The 20,794-nt window shown below is 38.9% G+C and overlaps 2 protein-coding genes across 2 annotated transcripts; both read left to right on the forward strand.

Moving 5' to 3' along the window:
• The first annotated feature begins 1,949 nt into the window (after positions 1-1,949).
• Positions 1,950-14,079, forward strand: arhgap25 (Rho GTPase activating protein 25). Its single transcript, XM_028457271.1, has 11 exons — positions 1,950-2,096; positions 5,111-5,313; positions 6,008-6,095; positions 6,310-6,423; positions 8,376-8,580; positions 9,311-9,443; positions 10,134-10,207; positions 10,460-10,581; positions 10,911-11,065; positions 12,120-12,628; positions 13,525-14,079. The coding sequence occupies exons 1-11, from the start codon at positions 2,033-2,035 to the stop codon at positions 13,724-13,726; spliced, it is 1,869 nt and encodes a 622-aa protein (XP_028313072.1). The 5' UTR covers positions 1,950-2,032; the 3' UTR covers positions 13,727-14,079.
• A 2,601-nt stretch (positions 14,080-16,680) lies between these two features.
• bmp10 (bone morphogenetic protein 10) lies at positions 16,681-19,234 on the forward strand. Its single transcript, XM_028457685.1, has 2 exons — positions 16,681-17,718; positions 18,007-19,234. Exons 1-2 carry the CDS (start codon positions 17,307-17,309, stop codon positions 19,065-19,067), a joined length of 1,473 nt encoding a protein of 490 aa, XP_028313486.1. The 5' UTR covers positions 16,681-17,306; the 3' UTR covers positions 19,068-19,234.
• The last annotated feature ends 1,560 nt before the right edge of the window (positions 19,235-20,794 follow it).

Raw genomic sequence — 20,794 nt, forward strand, 5'->3', positions numbered from 1 at the left:
GGCGATGAAACATGTTAAGGTTTCATTTATTCACACACATTTTTCAGGAAATTCACTTTGATCTCTTAACATGTTTCGACTATCAACTGTCTTTTTCAGAGGCGTCTGCTGATCGCTTTGACTTCCACATAATAATCCCAGTAAGTTTATTTTGTCATTTTCATGAATAATATTTTAAGGTTTCATTTGCTGTATCTGGTTATTATTACAGTCGGCATAAACAGGACTGAATCATAACAATCTAGTCGCTAGAGCAGACATGAGCTCATCTGTAAACGGTTACATTTACTGGTTCAATAAACAGGAAGAGATTCAAATTCTGATGTAGCTGGTTATGATTTACAGTCGGCATAAACAGGACTGAATCGAAACCTAACAGCTAGAGCAGACATGGGCTTGTCTGAACGGTCGCATTTACAGACCTTAGAGTCACTGTTAGCTTACCAATAAATGGGAAGAGATTCGTCACCTTCATGATAAGTGTTGACAAGGCCACTGGAAGTGAGGGCCAAGGCCAAGGCAGGCTGACTTGATAATAATGTATCATGTTTTTCTGCAGTCGGTGCCTTCTCCTCACCCTTCTCTCTCTTCTCTGTTTCAGGTGTCGTGAAGCTGACGATCTGTGGTTTATGGCTCAACTAGTCTGGGACACTCTGATGTTCTATCTCTATCCTGTTCTGTTGGTCCTTCTGTGCACTAACCCCAACCAGTCGACGCAGATGGCTGCCACCTCTGAACCTGGTTCTGCTGGAGATTTCTTCCTGTTTAAAGGGAGTTGTTTCTTCCCACTGTCGCTAATGGTTGTTCATGTGGATCTTGTTGGGTTTTTTCTTTCTTATTATTAAGTGCATTGTGTTTACTTTGTTGTAAATTGCACTATGCAAATAAAGTTGAATTGAATTGAATGTATTCAGACACATTTTTCAGGAAATTTACTTTGTTCTCCTGGCATGTTTCGTTTGTAAACTGCCAGTCTGCTTCAGAGGTGTTTGCTGATCGCTTTGAAGTGTCCTTGACTTCCACGTAACAATTCCAGCAAGTTCATCTTGTCTTCTTTTTGAATAATATGTTAATGTTTCATTTATTCAGACAAAGTTGTCAGGAAATGTACTTTGATCTCATAACTTGTTTTGACTGTAACTTGCATTCTTCTTCAAAGGCGCCTGCTAATCGCTTTGAAGTGTCTTTGACTTCCGCGTAATAATTCCAGCTAATTCATTTTGTCTTCTCTTTGTATAAGGTTTTATCTATTCAGACATATATTTCAGGAAATTTACTTTGATCATATGAATTGTTTCGACTGTCAACTGACAGCCTTCAAAGGTGCCTGCTAATCGCTTTGAAATGTCCTTGACTTCCACGTAATAATTCCAGCAAGGTCATCTTGTCTTCTTTTTGAATAATATGTTAATGTTTCATTTATTCAGACAAATCTTTCAGGAAATTTACTTTATTCTAACATGTTTCAACTCAACTGGCACTCTTTTTCTGAGGCGTCTGCTGATCACTTTGCTGTGTTCCTGACTTCTGCATAATATTTCCATTTTGTCTTCTTTTGAATAAAACATTGTTTATAAAATTATCCCCAGAAGAGAACTAGTATAAAACAGATTGTGTTACTTATATTAATACAAAGACCAGGACAGATCAACAGACCCCTGCAATCCTGAATAAAAACACATGCACAACAAAAATACTATTACAAATAACAAAGTACAGTAAAGTCATGGTCTCGAACGAAGACACTGGTTAGTTTGTACACATTAGTCACTTACAGTCTGTCCATGACCTAAAAAAAGCTCTTTTAGGAAGTAGTCTGAAGGCCTATCTGTGCAGTAAGCAGCAGATATTAATACTGAATTTATAGTCAGAGCTGTATAGGGGAACTGGCTGAAAGAAGAAGAAAAGAGGTTACCACACAGGAAGAAGGAAGTATGAGCGGTGTTGTCTCTTCAGTTTGTGTTTGTGTGTGTGTATGCTGGATGTGGGTTTTTGTGTGTTTGTGTGAGAAATGAAACACTGACCAAGGACCATGTCCCTTAAACTGCCTCGCTACTGGGACTTCAGCACCTTCAAGCCTGACACAGCTCGCTTAGGTAAGCCAGGGTTTTGAGACATTTAACATTCCTCATAGTAGACGTGACCGTCAAATGTGATCTTAAAATGCATCCACTGAGCACAAAGGACAATTTTTGATGATAAATGTGTGTATTTTTTAATTTGATCTTTTTAGTTTCTACATGTAAAGAGCAAATGCCTGTTTGAAATAAGACTAAATAAGATGCACATTTCACACGTGGTTGCAACTCATGAACTGTCTAAGGTTTGCATCTACCAAACATGGTTCAAGGGACGACACAAGTAGTTTGAGCAACTAAAGTTTATTGATATAAAAATGGGGAACTTATTCATTTTAATGCAAGTTTCCTTCATGATGTCATATCAGAAATATTTGATCTTCCTAAAGTGACCTCATTGGAGCTATGATGTCTTTTCATTACAGTAAGATATGATTATCTTACAGATCTTTGTGTGTATTGATAAGGTTCTTTCTTGTTGTATGTGGATGATGCAACACATTACCTTACAACACTGCAGCCCCTGCATGTTTGCACATGGAATCAATGCAATATCGTGTTTGTTTTGTCTTAAGCTTCACAACCGTTGCAACATGAAAGAGTGTATGATCAGGTCACTATTCCTCACTGGTTCGCTCTGCACTGCTAACGGAAGTAGCCAGTTTCCACACACTCATTACGAAGTCTGCATGCCCGCAGACTATCAGCAGAGACACTTCCTCAATGCTGATGAACTCGTCATGATTAAACCCTTCAGATGCAGAGAAACTTTTCTTGAAGTTGATGCCAAGGTTCTTATTTTGACTCACAAAAATCTGCCATTACCGAAACAATCTGTGTGTGGGTGAGTGCACGACTCGATAGATCAGTGCTTCTCAAACATTTTTGGCGCGAGTACCCCTTTCTTTTCATTCTGAATCCAAGTACCCCCTTTTCTCCGACCACAACATTTTGCTCAGAATATTATGAAAAAACAATTACAGAGCATAATGATGGAACAAATGAGTGACAACACACATTTTAAAGAATCTCATTTTGGAAATAAGTGGAATGAAACAGTATTTAGTGCCTCCCGAATACAATTATTTTTATAGTGTTTTTTTTTTTTTAATCCTTTCTGGTCATCTCATACCTGATGTGGGACCAGGACTGACCCTTGTATTTTAGGTTCATGTTCTAATCAATATTTCCATCATCATTATTATGATTATAATTTTTATAAACATGATCAGTCCCCTATTTTTAATGCTTTTATTTCTCAATTTTCTTTCTCTCTCTCTCTCTCTCTCTCTCTCAAGTACCCCCTGTAGTGCCATCACGTACCCCCATTTGAGAAACACTGCGATAGAGGAGACCATCACAGATCATCAGTCTAGTTGTTAGAGTTAGACAAAAATTAGCATTTTATTTTAAAAATCAGTAGAAAAAGGATTCACATTATTATGATGTGAGAAGGTATACAGTAAAATCACATAACTACTAAACACTAACAATTAAAGTATAAAAGGTGAACGTAAAAGTTATGTACTCTGTGTTCTCTAAAATGTCCTGAGGGTTCATTCATTGTCCCTGTGAATAAAAAAATGCAACTGTGACATGAAGGGTTTGTGGTTTCCCACAGTTCAGTGGCTAAGTGCACATGCTTTGTTTTGATGTATTCCATGATGGTGATTGTTGTTACATTAGCTCATTATAAAGTGTGTATTTGCTTGTTCTGAGTGCGGTGTGACATCAGCCTCTGTGTGTGGGCTCAGGGTCCCTCAAACAATCAAAGAAAGGAGGATCATAGCGCTATCAGAATGAGACCAAAGAACACTTGTAGGTGGAGGCCTTCACTGTGCTCTGGGGCCGTAGCATCGATGCATCGACTTCCTGTTTACTCCACTGTGGCCCTTCTTCTTCTCCCCTCCTCTATCATCTCTGCTGACAGGACGCAGTAAACCTAAGAAGAACTGAGAAGTGGGCTCAACCTAAATGCAGCTATCTTTGCAGTGCCACCACCCTCTGCGTAGCTCACATCCTCTGTGTCCTAGATCGGTCTCTGACCCACGTACACCTCTGCCTTCTCTTTCATCTCAATCCTCATCATGCCGTTCAGGGCACTTTTATAATGAGAGGCAGTCTGAGGATAACAAAACTGTGTCAAAGTTGTTACAAGTGAAGTTCAAACACGTGTGCTAAATGCTGCAAACCACTTCTCAATTCTATTTTGTAAAGGTCAGTTTTCTTACAAGTCATCAACTGGAAACTTCCCAGCAAAGGGTAACGGAAAAGTAGCTGTTCCAGCAGTAAGGTGGGCGATTTGGACCAAAATTCATATCTCGATATTCTTTCCTCAAAATGGCGATATACACAATAAATCTCTATATTTTTAACTCGATAAAATCTTTTCAGAACGACAGATCTGGGTTAAACTTGCTGATGGAATCAGCTGCACTTGTTGCTTTTTGTCCTAATAGAGACAGCACGTGTGAGTGAGTTTTGTAGTGTAGCTTGTTTAGGGGAAGGTCTAGTTTAGAACTCACTCAATAATCTAACTGTGCTTTTCATGCTGTTCTGACAAGTAGTAAAAAAAAAAAAAAAAAAAGCTACAAAATAAAAATATACAATTATAGTCGATATTTAAATTTTCTATATTGCCAAAACAGAAAGCTCAATATATAAATCAAATCTTACCTTACCTGTTAGGAGTTTCAGCAGAATAAAAAGTATTGTGAAAGTGTAAAGGAAGACTGCTTCCTTTCTCATGAAGTTTATTGGCAATATTGATGAAGATTCACTCAACTTCAGTGAAGGATTAACAAAATAAACCATAGATTATTCCCGTCATAAACAAATCTCTACATGATGCATGTGTGTATCATCTTCTATTGATATCATTTGTTGTTGTTACCGCAGGCTACACAATTATTCCCCAACCAGGACATTAAAGAATGAATTCATCTTCAAAAACATGTACATTGATGTTTTTGACTCCTGTTTGTCTTTCTGACTGATGTGGAATCTCATCGCAACACTTCTTTCTTTAACAGCAAGATCCAAGAGTGTGATGCCTGTAGAAGGAGGAAACGCTCCGGGCTCGCCACACTCCCCCACGTCCACAGAGAAGCCGCTGAAGGCCGGCTGGCTGAAGAGACAACAGAGGTCTCTGGTCAAGAACTGGCAGCAGCGTTACTTTGTGCTAAGGGGAAGTACACTGACTTACCACAAAGATGACAAGGAAACCACTGTACAGGTTAGAAACACATTATTTAGAGATATTAGAGAGAAAGTGTTTTATTTTCTCAGATGATCATTGGTGGTTCATCAGGACCATGCAGGGCCACATAGTCAGCATGTAGCAAGAAACGGTTGTGATTTTGGAAATATTGGACCTTGCACTAATTATACCTTCAAAGGATATAAATATCCCTTTTGAAGAAAAGTATTTAGAAGAATGACATGTACCATTTCAAACCTGTCAACTTCAATATGGAGCAGCTTTAACAGCTTCCACTCTTTCTTTAGGATTTCTATAAGATGTTGAAGGGTTTTTGTGGGATTTGTTGCCAATTTATTTTGAAGAGCATTTCAGAGGTCAGGCACTATATTGACGTGGAAAGTCCATCCCAAAGGTGCCCTGGCTTTGTGCACTGAGGTACAGTCATGGTGGAATAACAGAGACAATTCCCCAAACTGTTCCCACAAAGCTGCAAGCGAGAGACAGGAGGCCCAACACAAACTCTGAAAAAAGTGTGGTCAGATGCTTTTTCTCCAAAAAGTTTTGAAATACAAATTCTGATTTACCCAATACTTAATTACCATGTAAGGTTCCCTTTGTTATGTTGAGAGTGCATAGGGGAATTAATACCTTTTAAGTTAACAAACTGTAAGGATCAGATATTAATGTGCCCACATGAATTATAATGTAGAGTTTCATTTATTTGCAGGGCGTCATCCAGCTGCGCTTCAGTAAAGTCCATGAACTTCTCCCCAATCCTGATGATCCTGGAAAATATTTGTTTGAGATTGTACCACGTAAGCAATACATCTTTACTTTTAGAAAATACCTTACATGACACGTTTTAACTTCCTAATTGTTCCGCTTGTTAATAACTTCTTTGAATTTTCCTAGTTTTTATTGTTTCCTAAATGTTTAACAAACAAAATAATAATAAGATTGAACTGACTTCCTAAATCTTTTCCTGTAGATTTATAATTTCATATGTTTGTTAAAAAAATTCTTCTTTAGGTTCCACTGGGGAGAGAGAGCGATGTCCTTATGTGTTAATGGCGAACTCCCACAGTGACCTTGAGGAATGGGTTCGCACGCTGCGTAGAGTCATTGGAGCACCAACAAGTGGAGGTTTGGTAAAACCAAATAGTTTCAAGCCTTAAACTAAACTAAACCATTGAGTAGTTTTTGCTGTTGTCACATGTAAATGAACAATTTCTTTTTGTCAAAAAAAAAAAAAAAAAAAAGGTTCAAAAATCATAAATCTTTATCTCTTATTAGTGGCAAAATTACAGAAATTCACATCTTGATTCATACAGTGATTGACCGATCTGTATGAAAGTTTAGTTTGGTTCTTCTATTACCACACAGAGTTTCATCCAGATCAGGTCCGAATTGCAAGGCCTCATGTAAACAATTTTCAATATTTGCGAGTATGGTGAAATAACACCATAGTTGGGGTCCAAAATAAAAATGAAGAAGTTGAATAAAAAAAATTAGTTTTATATCCCAAGAAAGAGTCATCTTTACTCTGTAAATTAACACAGAGATCAGCTTTTTTTCTTATATTCCCACTTGCAGTTATGGCCAATGAAAATCATTTTTTAAAAAAAGTATTTTTTTGGATTTCAAGTGACTATCCCACAAGGTCTAATGCATATATGTGACTAATCATTAGTAATTTCAACACTATATATACGTAGCTCAAAGCTGATAAAATTGCAGGGAGCTGAGGCATATGCAAAGTTGCTTACTGAAGGCCCAAACATGTTTGAGCCCTTTTCATGGGCTGGCATGTCCAGCAGAAATGATGCATAGCAGATGTTTTTATATATTATGAGAGAGTGTGTAGGACATTATTACAATACCAAATTTCAGTTTCCGATGTGGTGTAGTTCATGAGATATTGGAAGCTGAATATTGAAGAAAAACAATGACCCTCATTAAATTGGCCATATCTCAAAAAGTATTTATCCGATCAAATTAAAAACGTTTAGTGTGCCAAATGAATAATTTTTTACATTTTTTTCATGCCTTAATGCTTGTTAACCCCAGTTTAAGTGTGCTCATCATATTTAAAGTAGTTTTTGGGTCTAATGATAGCCTTATCTCATGCCTTACTATATAGCCTCATCACTGATTTTGTGCGTTTTTCACATTTTCCTCATTTTTCATGCCTTAAGGCATTTTTACTCTAGTTTAAGAGTGCTAACCATATTTTTTTATGGTCTTATGATAGCCTTATCTTCGGAAAAAACAATCCAAAGTTTTTAAACTTTCATGATTTTGTGTGTTTTTCACATTCCTTTTTAATTTTTCATGCTTTACTGCATTTTAACCGCAATGTGGTCATCACATTTGCACTAGTTTTAAGGGTTTTGTGATAGCCTTAGAAAATGTGTTGAAATGACATGGAATGACCCTTACACAATTCGGCCCCTAGGTGTGCCATGTGGCTGCGCTGCACACTCAAAATAGGGTCCTCTGAGTGTTCTAGGTTATCGCTTTTTTGTTCCTGTTTCACAATGAGATATTTTGGCGGGCTAAAAAATATTGAAACTGTTTATTTGTACGGTTACCGTACGTACAACCCTCGGTGCTATTGGTACGGTTCCAGAAGTGCACGTACGTAGCAGGTTAGGGTTAGGTTTAGGATTAGGATTAGATTCAGGGTTAGGGTTAGTTTTAGAGTTAGGGTTAGGCTATAACCCAGTATCGCAACAATTTTTAGGGTTAGGGTTAGCGTTAGGGTTAGGTTTAGGGTTAGGTTTAGGGTAAGGTTTAGTCTTAGTCGCGTGACCTAAACTGGCCAAATAGGGGCTCATGCGTACGGATAGAATGTCAGTAAATTGATACGGCAATCGTACAGATAGCCACTGCCAAAAATATTTTGAGTTCATTTTTTAAAAATATAAGATCGTTACATATCTCTGGTTTTACTGCAACTGTGAAAAGTTCTACATGTGATTTACTGACTTACCTTTATTTCAATGCAGTTCCTCTGAGATATTATCTCTACATTGGATATAAGTGCAAAGAAAAGTCACTAGAATGACATAATTCAACTCTCTGGATCCCTGCAGTGTTTGGGAAGAGCCTCCTGGACATTGTGACACAGGAGAAACGCTTCGGGCCCCCCGTGGTGCCCATCCTGGTGCAGAAGTGTGTGGAGTTCATCAAAGAGCGAGGCCTAGATGAGGAGGGCATCTTCCGCCTGCCTGGGCAGGACAACGCAGTCAAACAGTTCAGAGATGCCTTTGATGCTGGAGAGAGACCGTCCTTCCCCAGGTGCTGAGCTCACCTGTGTGTCACAAAGTGCTGCTGCCATATAAGGAGACAATCAGCCTTCCTTTCATAACCTCAGCCTCAGCTTTGTTTTTCTGAGAAAAGGATGAGAGGTGGTGAGACTCTAGTGTTTGCTGATGATGATACCACATCCTGTTCCGGCAGGCACAGATTGGGTGCCTCCAAACACACACACACACACACACACACACACACACACACACACACACACACACACACACACACACACACACACACACACACACACACACACACACACACACACTATCAGTTTAATCGTTTTCAATGAGTTGAGTATACTGTATACTCATTGAAAATGATTAAACTTTATGAGTAGAACCAGCCAAATTAATAAAGTGGATTTTTACAATTGGATATACAAATATGTTAAGAGTAATGTATGCAGTTTTTTTCATCAATTTAACATCTACGCTAAATAACTGGAGCATGTGTTTGACACCCTGATATTAGGAAGTATTTCAAAACACATGACTTATTATTCTTATTTGTAAATATTTTTTTTTGATATTGTAATATAAAAAAAGTGTAAATGGATACAGATGTAGATTTTTACTTCATCTCATGGTTTATATTCATTAATCAATCTGTGTTTTAATTTTAAAAGTATTTATCTATGTAATAGTTTCTTCTACAGAGGTACGCACTAGTTTGATTTCTAGGTGCAGTAAACAATGTGCATTTTCTCCTGTAGTGACACTGATGTCCACACGGTGGCGTCCTTGCTCAAACTGTACCTGAGGGAGCTGCCTGAACCAGTGGTCCCATGGACTCAGTACCAGGACTTTCTGGACTGCACAACCCTGTTGGACTCCAGCAGCAAAGAGGTACACGTACTGGACTTCACTTCCTGCCTTTGAGGTCTCAATGACCAATGACCATCAACTATGCCAAACGTGGTAACACTTTGAGTGCATCATATGGAATCTTCCACAAAAGTGTTCTGATGATTGTTGACATATGGAATTGGTGTTCAGAGAACTATATGCATGTCCCAACTTCACCACATCTAGCCACAATGCAATTTATCCAAGAAATAAAGGTTTTCAAATACAGATAGCATTACTTAAACATAGTTTCTGTCGGAAGTCACTCCTTGAGGTTCAAAAATGGTCATTATGGACATCTTTGACTATTCTACAAGAGGTTTAGTTGAGTCAGGTCCAAATTTCTTAAAAAAACAAGCTGTTATACCCTTTATAGTCAACCCGACACCTTTAAAAATGAATCCAATGATGTGCAATCATGTAAATCTTGGGACCTAATGATTCTCTTTACCAAACTCATTCATTCAAATCTTTTCGGACCCTGCTTCGTATACCCACAGGAGGGGACTATTTCCAAAGAGGGAATCATTAACTTGTATTAACACTTCTGTTTGACTTCATCAGTTCCCTCTGAAGGTCCAAGGAAACAGTTTGGAGACCTGAAAACTTAATGATTTGAATGGGTTTTCATAATACTTTTGCTTGCTTTGCGTGAACATGACTTTAAATCTATTGTACTTGTTTCCACAGGGATGGAAAAAATTGGAAAAACAAATCTCACTTCTTCCCCGGATCAACTATAATCTCCTCGGTTATGTCTGTCGGTGAGTTTAAGATGTGTCACATGCAAAGCATTAGAGAATATTCCAGTAAAAGTTTATATTTGTCACTAGTTTCAGATTTTTGTTGTCGTTTGTTGCTTGTGTCTTAATGTTAATGAGTGTGTGACCCTTGCTTGTTTTTTTTAATTATTTTTTTTAATGTCAGTCAATCTGCAGGACATTTTTCCTTTCAGAAAGCAATTCTTAAGACATAGAAAGATTGTCGACTGAAAATGTTTTTATACACTTTTCCAGGTTTCTGTTTGAGGTGCAACAGCACGCCCAAGTGAACAAGATGAATGTGGAGAATCTGGCAACTGTGATGGGGATAAACCTGCTCAAACCGCAGATTGAAGATCCTATCACTGTGATGGAGGGTAAGAAGTCAGAGTTATGTCTTAATTTGCACTCATAACTGTGTTATCTTGGCTATTATAAGATTTAAACCTTATATCTGTGGTGCTTAAAGCTGGTCATGGAGAGTCCCTGTCCTGCATGTTTGACACGTCTCCATGCTTCAACACACTTCAATCTAACGATGATGTGATGACACTTTTTTTTTTTTGTCAAAACTAGATGAGAATGATCCTTAAAACAATCAAAATGTTGTGTGACAAATCTATTCTATAGAGACATGTCTATCAGATAAATTACACAAGCCATTCCAAACCTGTGACGTGACACTGATGCATGGTCCATGTTTCAGCCACTCCTCAAATCCAAAAACTGATGACGGTGATGATCAGACAACACGAAACTCTTTTCCCTCCCTGCAAAGAAGCGTTTCCTCCGTCCAAGCCGACAAAGGCCGACAGCCAGAAGAACACGCCCCGAAGCTTTGTGGGCTGGGAGTCTGCAGAGGTAGAAACATGCTGACAGACACACAACATCTGCTCTGAAACCTGACTCCAAAAACACGTCTGCATGGACTCGTTATGTAACATTAACAAACAATGAAACGAGTCTACATAAAGTTTAAATGAGAAACAGACAATGTGAAGATGACTAACAGCTGTGCTAAACTTACTACTATCAGGCACTGCGGTCAGAATGAGACCGTATATGATTTGCATCTCTTTAACAATTTGATTTTTGTGTTCATAGTAACATTTTTTCTTACTAATTTTGATTAAAAAATGGAAATAATTATCGGTTTTGCTTGTTTGAGTGAAAGAAATCTGCTGAAAGCTTTCCTCTCCTCCTTTTTTTTTTTTCTTAACTTTGATTTGTCTTCTAAGTTAGTGGTTCCCAAACTGGGGGGCACACCCCTCGGGTGGCGCCTGACGTCATAGATGTGAACGCACATTTTATGTTTTTTTCAATAGTTTTAAAAAAGACGAATCACAATTTTAAACTTTATCAGTAAAGGGTTTTTATGCTGTCATTAGCATGAATAAAATGTCATGAAGGCTGTCATTAAGTATAAATCGCTAAATTATGACGTCTTTGGAGCTATGTTGGCATTTTTTTGGGTTAGGTAAAGGGATCTAGTGGGGTTAGGGGTTAGGGTTGATGACAGCCTTCATGACACCTTATTCATGGTAATGACAGGTGTCATATTATAATAATGACAGCATAATGCCGGCCATTATGTAAAAAACTTCAAGCAAAAACCCAACAGTTTTTTGTTGTTTTTACCAATTTTGTTGATTTTTTTTTTTTTTTTTTTTTTTACAATGGAGAGGGTTAAATGTGTTCATTCTTCAAAGAGAATACAACAGAAAAAATATCTAAATTAAAAAGGTTAATAACTTCTTTTTGAGGAAGGCAAAAAGATCATATTTATATCATAAATTGAATGATAATAAAAAGTGCTCCAATGCTTCCTTGTTGTTTGATTTTCAGTATATTTTTTTTTATTTATTTTGGTTTGAAAGAAAAAAGTTGATCAGAGCAGCTCTATGTTTTTCCTCAGATGGGTGATGCATCTCTATCGGAGTCCCCAGAAGAAGAGGAAGACACTGACAGCCTAGGCCCAAATGGAGGTGACTGTAGCCACCAACTCCTCCTTGGGGAACCTTCACCTTCAAACTGTTCTGGAGGTCTTCGTCAACGCACTCAGACTCTGCCCACCTTTAGCTGCCCCCTCACCGGGGTGGCAGCGAAAGCTGAAGCCCTGAACAGATGGAGCCGCATCCAAGAGAGCACAGAAGAAAAGAGCGGGACTTTCTCCGAGGACATTTTTAAACTTCTTGAAATGAGGAGTTCGGGGTCACTTTTCACTGGGAGTCAGCCCAGCAAAGAGGAGGAAGAGGTGAAAGTGGGAGGGGACAAAATGTGTTTACCTCTCACAGATGGTTCCCCAACTCCTTCATCACCTTTGACTCCTCAGAAGAGTTTAGACAACCTGACAGTGAACTTGGTCTGTCGGGAGGTCAACGACAAGACAGAGCACAAGAACCACGAGCAGCAGCTCACAGATAGGTGGGTTTATTTCCCAAACCTTCCCATTATGCACACTCTGAATCAGGGTTGGGGTCAAATACATTTAAAAATGACAATTACGTCTTCAATTATGTTCAATTACAACTTAATTATGATTACGATGAACAACATTTTTCCAATTAAAATTCAAAGATATTATTTTTCCCTTCAAAGTCAATTACAATTACGTTCTCAATTACTTAAGTTCAAATTCAATTAATCACAATTACTGAGCCTTAATAAATTAGCCCAAACAATGTAACCTTCCTCTTGCGTTAGCTGTCTGTTAGAATCTCTTATGATAACGGCTCGGTTTGACCCATGTCTTAAATCAGCTGTAAAATTCAATAAAAAATATTATCTATCATCTGATTTGTTTCGCATCTCTTGGTTACTTTGTTAGGCTTCCTAATCAATGAACTTATTGGTACTCTGTCAGTTTACCCCTAGATTTAAATTATTTAAATGGTAAAATTATGACAGGAAGTGACAGGTAGTTGAAAAAGTTGATCTGATACATATTTTATTAGTTATTGACTGTGTATGTGTAAGCCGTAGAACTGGAACATAATTCACCAGGTTTGAGTTTAAATTTTAATTGACAGTTTTTCCTAGAATTTCCATGCCAATTACTGAACTCAATTACAATTACAACAGCAACATGTTTTTACAATTACAATTAGAATTATGTCATAATTGTAATTAATTACAAGTTACGCAATGACAATTATAATTGACCCCAACCCCGATGCACACTCTGAATCATAAAACAATATCCTTACTTACACTTCTGTCAATTTCAGAGGAACGTCATGTTTCTATCTATCTATTGGTGCACATCTAAAGTTCAAACCTTGGTTCTTCATGTGTTCCTCTGACCCTTCTGTGTCCTGCAGTCTGCAAAAGGAAAACAAGGAGCTGAGGGTCACCGTGGCAGAGCTCCAGTCTGCCCTGGAGGCCGAGCGCCGTCGTGTGGCTGCGCTGGAGATCTGTCTTAAAAATGCAGAGCGCACCAGAGACGAAGCTCAAAAACGCATCCAGGAGCTGCAGAGAGACATTCCACTGTTACGTACGAAGCCGAAACATCCTCTTTCTTAGATGACCTACACTGTAGCAGTTGTGTACTGAGTTATGAGCACAGCACTGGCATTTACACATGAGCTGCTGATTGCAAAGACTATCATTTGCTATGGGGGTTGTCTCCATTTAGTAGATGAACCCTTGAATGAAGTGCATGTATTGATAAGTTCTTGGTCCTTCCATTGGGAATCTGCAGTCTTTTAATGGCTGAAAACTCACCTTGAGTTCAAGTGAAATCACAGCTGAAACCATGTGACCAGAGGACAGCTGAATGTTCTTAGTTAATAATTAACAATACAAAAGCTGTGACTCACCATTAGAGTCAGTGCATGTGTTTTCAGTGAGAAAACATTAAACCATGATACACTGTGGTCCTGTCCACGTTCTAGCTTGCTTTCTATAGAAGGTGAATGCATACGATTTCAATGTTTTTGCTCAATACAAGTTTTTTTGTTGCAGCATATGATGTCACCTCAATAGGTAGTTTCCAAACAGCTATTGACACAAAACGGAAATATGGTGACGCCGACATAACCTTACGAAATGTTTTAAACGACTATGAAAAAGTACTAAAAGTAAAAATATTTCTTTTTAAAAAACAAAACAAAAAACTCTTGCCTTTATTAGTTAATATCTACGCCATGGTAATGGAGAGAGTATGAAAGGGGGGGATAGGATTTTTAAAAGTGTTTTTTAAAATGTTTGCACTTCTGCTGCACTTTCTGACAGATAAGTCAATGTCATCACATTGGTATGCATAATTTGGATAACCACTCTTTATCTTCTAAAAAAACAAAGAGAAAAAGGAGTGCTATATACGCTGTGTGCAGTCAGCCATTCAGCTACAGGGCAGCAGCTCTCAACTGAGGGTACGCATAACCATGAGGATACATGTAAGCATTGCTGAGGATACAGAAGATATTTAAAACAAAAACATATCTTAATACCTGCATTGATGCATAAATGTGGTATTTAAATGAATAAACACAAAGGGTTGCAGAACCTATCCTGATAGAGGAATCAAAGTTACACCACTGGTTGGCTTGAATGTTGCATATGATAGCAATTCAAATTGTGTAATATTGTTAAATTTGTCATGTTTGGTCAAATTTCATGGTTTAATCAGAAACAGAGAGCTGAGAGGCACTCACTTTAGGTAAACTTATTTGGAAATGCTCTCATTATTTAAACCGACCTTAACTCCACAGCTGTGTGCACCACTGCAGTTATCCTCTAATCACCCGTATCAACAGACTTATGTCATTAGAATTTACATTTAGTCACAAAGACAAGAATCCAAGTGGGAATTGACTTTGATTTTTGGCTGCTGGAAAATACATCTGACCTGCTATTCAGAAATAAAATGACTCACTGCTGCAATGATTACAGTAACAGGATCATTTTACTTGCACTGCTTTTCTAAATACACTTTATATCTCACTTTAGTTTTATGGTCAGGATGAAAAAACAAGGAAGTGTATAAAAACAAACAAATATTCCATAATTCCATGTTTGTTCCACTCTGAGGCCAGTAATAAATACCATACAGAGAGGCCAGACTCCTGTGTATGCAAACGGACATGGCCACTATCACCCCCCTAAGCCCATCAGGAAGACCTGGTAGTCTGTTGCAGCAACAGTTTAACAAAGCTACTGATAACATGCACGTCTGTCAAATGTCACCCTGGCAGATGAGTGGCAGAGGCAGGAAGAGCTCATTCCTTCCCATCTGTGTGACGCACCACAATCGGGAGTGTATCTGTAGGTCATACAAAGAAGCTCAGGAATGAGGGACACTTGTGCAATGCCGTGATGAGGGTTTAGGTGATTAATTTGGTTTTAATTTAGATCTGTTGAGCGGTTTGTGTCAAACTGTAAGTGTCATCAGAGCTGCGGAAATAATACCTATGGAGCAGTGGTGTAAAGAGTACTTATATAACCTCCTCAAGTAGAAGTACTGTTACATGATTGAAATTATACTCAAGTACAAGTAAGTCATAAATAAAATACTCAAGTACAAGTAAAAAGTTTTACAATTAAATAGTACTCAAAGAAAAAGTTACTGGTTACTTTCAACCCCTACGTTTATTTTTGGTAATAAATCTTGCCACGGTTCCCTTGCATACAGTAAACATCTCATGTATAAGCTCAAAAAGGAAAAGACCAAATCTTGCACAATTGGAACTTAATTTATTTTACACAAAGGCATCTGTATAAAATAATAGGTTTGTCAAAATGTACAATTCTCTTTTGAATGAAATGACACCGATGAATTTAATTCAAAATAAAACATTCTAAGGCTCTAAGTATAGCTACATTCAATGCCGTTATGGCGCGGTGCATTATGTTAAATCTGGTTGGTCAGCTATGATATGATGCAGTTAATTGTCTGGTCATTTCATTTTTTGTTGTTTCACAATGTCCTTTGATCTTTTCAAAACAAAAATTAATAATTTACTCAGTAACGGTTGGGTGTAGAAATATAATGAATTACTTTACTTCCCAGTCCCAGGGGTGGACACTTACTGTATGTCCTTTCTCTGTTTGCATGTTCTGCTTATGTGAGTTTCTTCCAGGTACTCTGGTTTCTTCCTAACCTTTCAAAAACATACACTGTAGGTTATTTACAATCTCTGAATTGCCTGTGTTCATTTTTGAACTGATTCTCTAAAAGATTGAAGTAACATTTTATGAAATACTGTCCCATTTTAACTACAAAATGCTCCCTAAAGAAAATGAATTGTGATAATAATCCACCAAGGTAATGGTTATCTATTGCTATTTGTTTGTAAAGAGAGCGGACTGAGTTCTTCTCGTGTTTAAACATTAAGCACTCACACCTCATTGCATTTCGATTTCATGTGGACAACTGTTGTTTGATAGATGCCACCCGTTGAAAAAAAGAAATGGTCAATAAAGCCTAGACAGAAAACTTGCAGAGCTCCACCATTTACAAAGCAAATAAACAAATCAGGAATATCACGTTTGAAGCACCCACCCAAACAAATGGCTCTTCCACAAGGAAGAGCATACAGGACAGTGTTTACAAAATCCTCATTAAGGAAGTTGTGAGATAACCCACTCATGTGCATCTTTCAGAGTTGAAGGGAAGGCACGCACAACACACACACACAACACGCACACACACCAGGCAAAGAGACCCCAAGCACTGAGCACTGCAGAGCCCATATCATAGATAAGAGGCAGAAAGAAAGAGCTGGAAAAAGAGAGCAGAGCACAGACAGATTTATACAGGACAAAGGACACATCAGAGATGAGTCGGACACACAAAGACAAGCTTTGGCTACCCTGTCACCGGAACTACGGCCCTGTTGTTAAGGACATCAAAAGGTGTTCCTGAGAATAAATGCAGTGAGATCTGGAGGAAAGTACTCGGAGTCCTTGTGCCTGCAGAGAACCTCACGTCACTCATTGCAAAGGTTGCTGATACAGCCAAGAAACTAGAACTTTCCCCAGTTAGGGTGAGATGACTCCAATCAACCTTTGGAACAAGGAAATCTAAGAATAGGATATATTTTTTAATTGCTTCATGAGCTAATTCAAAAAGAAACTCAGAGGGCGTAGGACTGGACCACTGATGATCGTGACTCTCATGGCGAGCACTTGGACCTCTCAATTAGGGACCGTTTGTTGCTCCAAGACTTCCTTCTTACTGTTATCCATCCTCTTGCTGCTCTGGCCTCTCCGTGGAGGTAGCAGCCCTATTTCTAGCAGGCACCAGAGACTACGTCCAGCACAAGGAGTTGTAGATGGGGATGGAGGGGTAGTGGATCCCTCAGTGCTGGAACAAGATGGGCAAAGTCTGCTGGAGAACATAAAGGAACAGTTTCTGCGCACCTTCAACCTGTCAGGTGTGGGTCCCCCAGCATTGCCTGCAGGAGTTACACGAGAGGAGCCCCCTGAGTACATGATGGAGCTTTACAACCGCTTTGCTAATGACCGCAACGCCATGCCCACAGCCAACATCATCCGCAGCTTCAAAAATGAAGGTACGGATCATTGTTAAAGGGTTCATAAGCTGCCATTTTGTTATTTTTAATATTAATGGAAACTATTTTAAGGTGTGTTTCTCAACTGAAAAGCTAACAACTTCTCTGTTTGTTGCTTCCATCACTTTCTTTCTCACATAGTACATCATGTACACAAATAAAATAAGCAAGTTTGGTTGTCTCTTACATGTGATAATGTAGGGTACATTGTATAGCGTAGCAATATGATACTAAATACTTGCAAAACTGACATTAGACTAAATTTAATCAATTCTTATCCCTCCTCAGATCCCTCTCCCGGCATTGTGGGTATTGGTGGAGTCAGACACCATCCTCTCCTCTTTAACGTTTCAGTTCCCCATCATGAACGTATCACAGCGGCTGAGCTTCGCCTCTACACCCTGGTCCAGACCGACCGTCATCTTTACGCCGGTGTCGATCGAAAAGTCACCATCTATGAGCTGGAATCTAAGGATTTGGACAACAACATGACGGATGTGAATGAGTTAAGAGGAGATGTATTCAGGATGGGGGGAGAAGGAGTGGAAATGGTGGAACTGGCTTCGCGCCACGTTTACGGCACAGATAACAGCTGGGAAGCTTTTAATCTCACTGCTGCCGTCCAGCACTGGTGCAAATCTGACCGTGGGACAACGCACCGTTTGGAGGTGCACATTGCCAGCATTGCTAAGGATAATGACATCCATGATGTGAACATAGACACGGAAAAGAGTCAACCTGAAGGCGACATGGTGATTGATAACAGCTCAGGGGAAAAACACAAACCCCTGCTGATTGTTTTCTCAAATGATCAGAGCAGTGACCACAGGGATGACAAACAAGAACTAAATGAGATGATCAACCATGAAACCTCAAACATGGTTCCACTGACTGACTTAGGCACAGGCCTGATTGAGAACTGGAATGAAGAAAATGAAGAAGAAGGTGAGCCAGATGAAGAGGACCTCATGCAAATGCGATCCAATCTGATCTACGACACAGCGTCCCGTATTCGACGCAACGCTAAGGGAAATCATTGCACAAAGCAGTCGTTGTACGTGGAGTTCAAAGACATTGGGTGGGATAGTTGGATACTGGCACCTACTGGTTATGATGCCTTTGAATGCCGTGGGATTTGCTCTTTTCCATTGACAAAACACGTCACACCCACAAAGCATGCCATCGTCCAGACTTTGGTCAACATCAACAGTCCACAGAAAGCGGCGCGAGCGTGTTGTGTGCCAACCAAACTGGACCCGATCTCCCTCCTGTATCTGGACGACACGGACGTGGTCACTTATAAGTACAAGTTTGAGGGCATGGTGGTGGCTGAGTGTGGCTGTAGATAGTCCATTATTTAAGAGAGTTCAACTCTTTCAAAGTCTTACAAATAAAGCGGAAGATAGCCAACAAAATAGTGGGAAGACTGTTGATTTCCATGATTACTTGTTGGACGTATAATGTCAAGAGTCAAAAATTCATGTTTAACATTAACATCAATAATTTTGATGAGCATCTGTCAGAGGTTAGAGTTTGCTGGGTATGTCCTCTTACCAACAAGCCTGAAAAGGTGCAAAACTTTATCATTGAACAAAGCATTTCTTACACTATGTGCAGTCTGGTGGGAACTAGTGGGCCAGTTTTCCCCTCCCTATACTTTTCCCTGACATTTGTCTTCCTCTACTTATCGCTGGCCTCTCCGCTCGCTGCAAACACTAATCAGCACTTCATGTGCCTTGGCGCAGTGAAATGACCTCCCTGAGGCAACCTTACAAGACATGAACTCTCGGGGCCCACCTCTGCAGCCCTCTGATATGTCTGCACTGTGCAGGGGTCCAACTGGTTTGATTATCTTTTCCAGTCCTGTTTCCCCACTTCACATGCCTCTATTCCACTCCCAAGGGCTGTAACTGATAGCAAAGTGTTGTGGATTGAGAAATATGTCCGCCGACACTCAGGCTTGGAAAACTCAAAGCCTCGGGGGTTGTGTGACAGACAGAGGGATAGGACAACATGGGGTAGGAACCGTTGCACGTTCTTAGCCAAGTAAACTACCTATGGATTCTTTGTTATAACGTTTTGATACTTCTGCTGCTTTTGTCAAATAAAAGACTATTTATTGTTCTAATTTATTGATTTTTACAATAAAGGAGATGACTGTGTACATTAGTTCGTTGGTGTATAGCTGTTTTGTAACCATGACAATGCATATGCAGCATCAGACGGTTTAAAGTATTCTTGTTGATTCTTGATTTTTAAAGTAGTTTGCACACTGTTAACAACGATGTTGTGCTCTTACTGAGGTTGTCAAAAGGGTTATTCAAGATAGACCAAAAATATTTGTATTAAAAAAATCCTGAATTTTACATAACAAATTTCAATACAGCCATGTTTGTCTGTCAGCATCGCTCTGTTTGTCAAAGAGGAAGTTTGAAAGAACTGACACCGTGCTTTGCTGACATCCATGTTATTCGGGCCAACAGTAGCAACTCCAGAGTCAGAGTTCACACTCAACATACAAACAGTGAACCCTGGGAAAAAGAGTGGATTGCCTTTTACCGAACAAAATGGACGATATTCTGCCTGCCCTGAGAGCTAGCAGGCTGAAGAACAAGAAGATGTGATTCAATTATGAAAAACTAAATCTAAAGACATGAATTTCCCTGTCTATGACTGTTTTCACATTTTCTGCTGTGAATTCTAAACCAGAGATCGAAAACTATGTTGTTGTTTTTATCTATAAATGCACACTGATGATTGTAATAAAGGTTATAAATGTGTAATATACAGATTTGCAACTGTAATATACAGATGTCTAAGGTTACATTGTGTTTTTAAATGAGACATATTATTTCCTATCAATATATTTAAAAAAATGACAGTAGTATTGCCAATTTCTGCAAATCATTAAGACTGGTCGAATTTATTCGACTAATTGGACAGCAAGGGCCCTCTAGTGGATAATGCAAAAAGTGCTTGATTATCGACTTGCATTATGGAAAAATCCTTTTAATTTCCACAGAGGGTACTTGGGAAGTTATTATGTTTTTATTATTTATTAAGTATCTTACTCAAC

The sequence above is a fragment of the Gouania willdenowi genome, chromosome 9 (assembly GCF_900634775.1).
Source record: "Gouania willdenowi chromosome 9, fGouWil2.1, whole genome shotgun sequence".
Taxonomy (NCBI): domain Eukaryota; kingdom Metazoa; phylum Chordata; class Actinopteri; order Blenniiformes; family Gobiesocidae; genus Gouania; species Gouania willdenowi.